The 2,921-nt window shown below is 59.9% G+C and overlaps 1 protein-coding gene across 1 annotated transcript in view; it reads left to right on the forward strand.

Annotated features, from left to right (window-relative positions):
• Window positions 1-630: 630 nt before the first annotated feature.
• Window positions 631-2,921, forward strand: part of SARS (seryl-tRNA synthetase) — a gene marked incomplete at its 5' end in the record, with an annotated part of 5,734 nt that continues 3,443 nt past the window's right edge. Inside the window, 3 exons of the mRNA XM_010000884.1 lie at window positions 631-701; window positions 868-948; window positions 1,501-1,659. Coding sequence (XP_009999186.1) covers window positions 631-701; window positions 868-948; window positions 1,501-1,659 — 311 coding nt within the window. The remainder of the gene's footprint in view (window positions 702-867; window positions 949-1,500; window positions 1,660-2,921) is intronic.

Here is a 2,921-nt window from a genome sequence, read left to right on the forward strand (position 1 = left end):
TGCTCCAAGCCCCATCCAACCTGCCCTTCAACACCCCCAGGGATGGGGCAGCCACAGCTTCCCTGGGCAACCTGGGCCAGGCTCTCACCACCCTCACACCAAAGAATTCCCTCCTCATCTCCAACCTAAATCTCCCTCTTCCACTTTTCATCCATCCCCCTCATCCCATCCCTCCCTGCCCTTGTCCCAAGTCCCTCCCCAGCTTTCCTGGAGCCCCTTCAGGCACTGGAAGCTGCTCTAAGGTCTCCCTGGAGCCTTCTCTTCTCCAGGCTGAACACCCCAACTCTCCCAGCCTGGCTCCAGAGCAGAGCTGCTCCAGCCCAAGGATCATCTCTGTGACCTCCCCGGGGTCTGATCCTGCCTTCAGATGGGGATGACACCCCCCTCTTGGGGGTGACACATCCCTGGCACCCGGGTGGCCATTCCCCCCTTGTCCCATCACTCCATACCCTGGTACCTCATCAGAACCCTCCAGAAGGCCCCAGGTTGGTGGCACTGGACATCCCCAGAGCTGCCATCCCTTCTCCTGCCCCACTTGGGCCTTTGTGGCCCCTCTTGGTGCTGGGGTGGGGGTTGGATCCTGGCCCCCCCATCCTGCTGACACCTCCATCCTCTCTCCCTCTTTTCCAGGCAGGTTTCGTGCTGACAACTTGAACAAGCTGAAGAACCTTTGCAGCAAAACCATCGGAGACAAGATGAAGGTGAGGTGGGAAGGCAGGTCCTGGCAGCCACTCACCTCTGGGATGTCACCAACAGGTGACATCTCCCCCAGGGCTCTGCTCTCCAGTCCTCTCCCTCAAGGAATATTTCAACCCTGGACCTTTTATCTCTGACCCTGCTGGGTTTTTTTGTCTCCTCCCTCTGCAGAAGAAGGAGCCAGTGGGGACGGATGAGTCTGTTCCAGAGAGTGTGCAGAACCTCGACGAGCTCACAGCTGATGTCCTGGGGGTGAGCCTGTCCCCAGGTGTCCCCCCTGTGCCACCAACCCACCTGGAGCTGCCCAGGTTGGCAGCAAGAGGTGCCCAGAGCCCCAGCACCCAGTGGGGAGGCCTGGTCTGAGGCCCTGCTGGGAAGATCCTGGTTTCCCCACATCCTCTGCTAGCTCTTGTTCTGTATCCTTCTTCTAAAGACCATTCCCACCCCCTAAAGAAAGACCCTTCCCACCCCCTGAAGACCATCCCCACCCCCTAAAGACCATTCCAGCCTGGTTAGAGGTCTCATCCCACACTTCCTGGTGAGATCTGAGCAGCCTCAATCCTGACATGTCCTCCTCAAGCCCCTCCCTTCCTCCCCACCTCATTAACTGCCCCATCTAACGAGCCTGTCCCCATGGGACCCAACCCCCCCTCCTCCTCCCCATCACCACAGCTCACCCAGGCCCTTCCAAACCCTGACTTCAACCTGTCCTTTGTCCTGGGGGGTGGTTCTTGTTGGGTGTGTCCAGGCCACTGTTTGGGCTCCTTGGTGAAGGCCTCTCCGTGGTGGTTCCTCCTCTCCCAGGCCCTGCAGGTTTCCCAGATCAAGCGGCTGCGGCTGCTGATCGACCAGGCCATCCTGGAGTGCGACGCCGAGCGCCTCAGGCTGGAGGCAGAACGGTTTGAGAGCCTGAGGGAGATTGGGAACCTGCTCCACCCCTCTGTGCCCATCAGCAACGACGAGGTAGGGACAGGAGGCAGCCCTGGGGTGGGTTGTAGCTGAGTGGTCACTGGTGGTGGCCTTGATCTGGCAGGGAGGGTTGGGCTAGATGATCTCCAGAGGTGCCTTCCAAGCAAAGGTTGGTTCCAAAGGTTGGAAGGGACCTCTGGAGATCACCTAGGCCAACCCCAGCCCCCCTGAGTCTGGAGATCACTTAGTGCAACCACAACCCCCCTGGGTCTGGAGATCACTTAGTGCAACCCAAATCCCCCTCCCAGAGATCACCTAGTTCAACCCCCCTGCTAGAGATCATCTAGTTCAACCCCCCCCTTCCAGAGATCACCCACTCCAACCCCCCTGCTAGAACAGGATCCCCTAGAGCAGATCCCACAGGAACACATCCAGAGGGGTTGGGATGTCTCCAGAGAAGGAGACTCCAGCACCTCCCTGGGCAGCCTGTCCCAGGGCTCTGTCACCCTCACAGTCAACAAGTTCCTCCTCCTGTTCAGCTGGAACCTCCTGTGCTCCAGTTTGTGCCCAGTGCCCCTTGTCCTGTCACTGGGCACTGCTGGGAAGAGTCTGGCCCCATCCTGCTGACACCCCTGGAGATATTGAGGAGGGTTGATGAGATCCCCCCTCAGTCTCCTCCTCTCCAGCTGAACAGCCCCAGCTCTCCCAGCCTTTCCTCACAGGCAGGTGCTCCAGTCCCCTCAGCACTTGGGGGCCCTTCTCCAGCTGTGGCCTCACCAGGGCAGAGCAGAGGGGCAGGAAAACCTCCCTGACCTGCTGCCCACCCTCTCCTTGATGCCCCCCAGGAGCCCATTGCCCTTCTTGGCCACCAGGGCACGTTGCTGCCTCATGGTGACCCTGTTGTCCCCCAGGACCCCGAGTTCCTTCTCCCCAGAGCTGCTCTCCAGCTGCTCACCCTGCACTGATCCGTGAGGTTGTTCCTCCCCCAACTCCCCACTTACCCTTCTGGAATTCCATGATCTCTCCCTGCCCAACTCCTCAAAGCCAGACAAACTGGCAGCTAAGGAGGTGGGGGGGGCAGGGGGCCTCACTGCCTGGGAGGGGGTCCCTCCCACCCCAAAAATCATGGAATCTGCATGACAAGAGGGTGCTTCCTGCCGGGAGCAGGACAAAGAGCAGCTCAGACAAGGTTGGATGCAGCCATTGTTGGGAGAACACGTGGGAAAACTCACTTCCAACTGGGAAGGGGGTGGGGCTGGGACCACCCACCCCCCCCTTCCTCCTCCTCCTCCTTTACTCCCTCCCTTCCTCCAACA

This window comes from Chaetura pelagica, unplaced genomic scaffold (assembly GCF_000747805.2).
Source record: "Chaetura pelagica isolate M959 unplaced genomic scaffold, ChaPel_1.0 scaffold2066, whole genome shotgun sequence".
Classification (NCBI taxonomy): Eukaryota; Metazoa; Chordata; class Aves; order Apodiformes; family Apodidae; genus Chaetura; species Chaetura pelagica.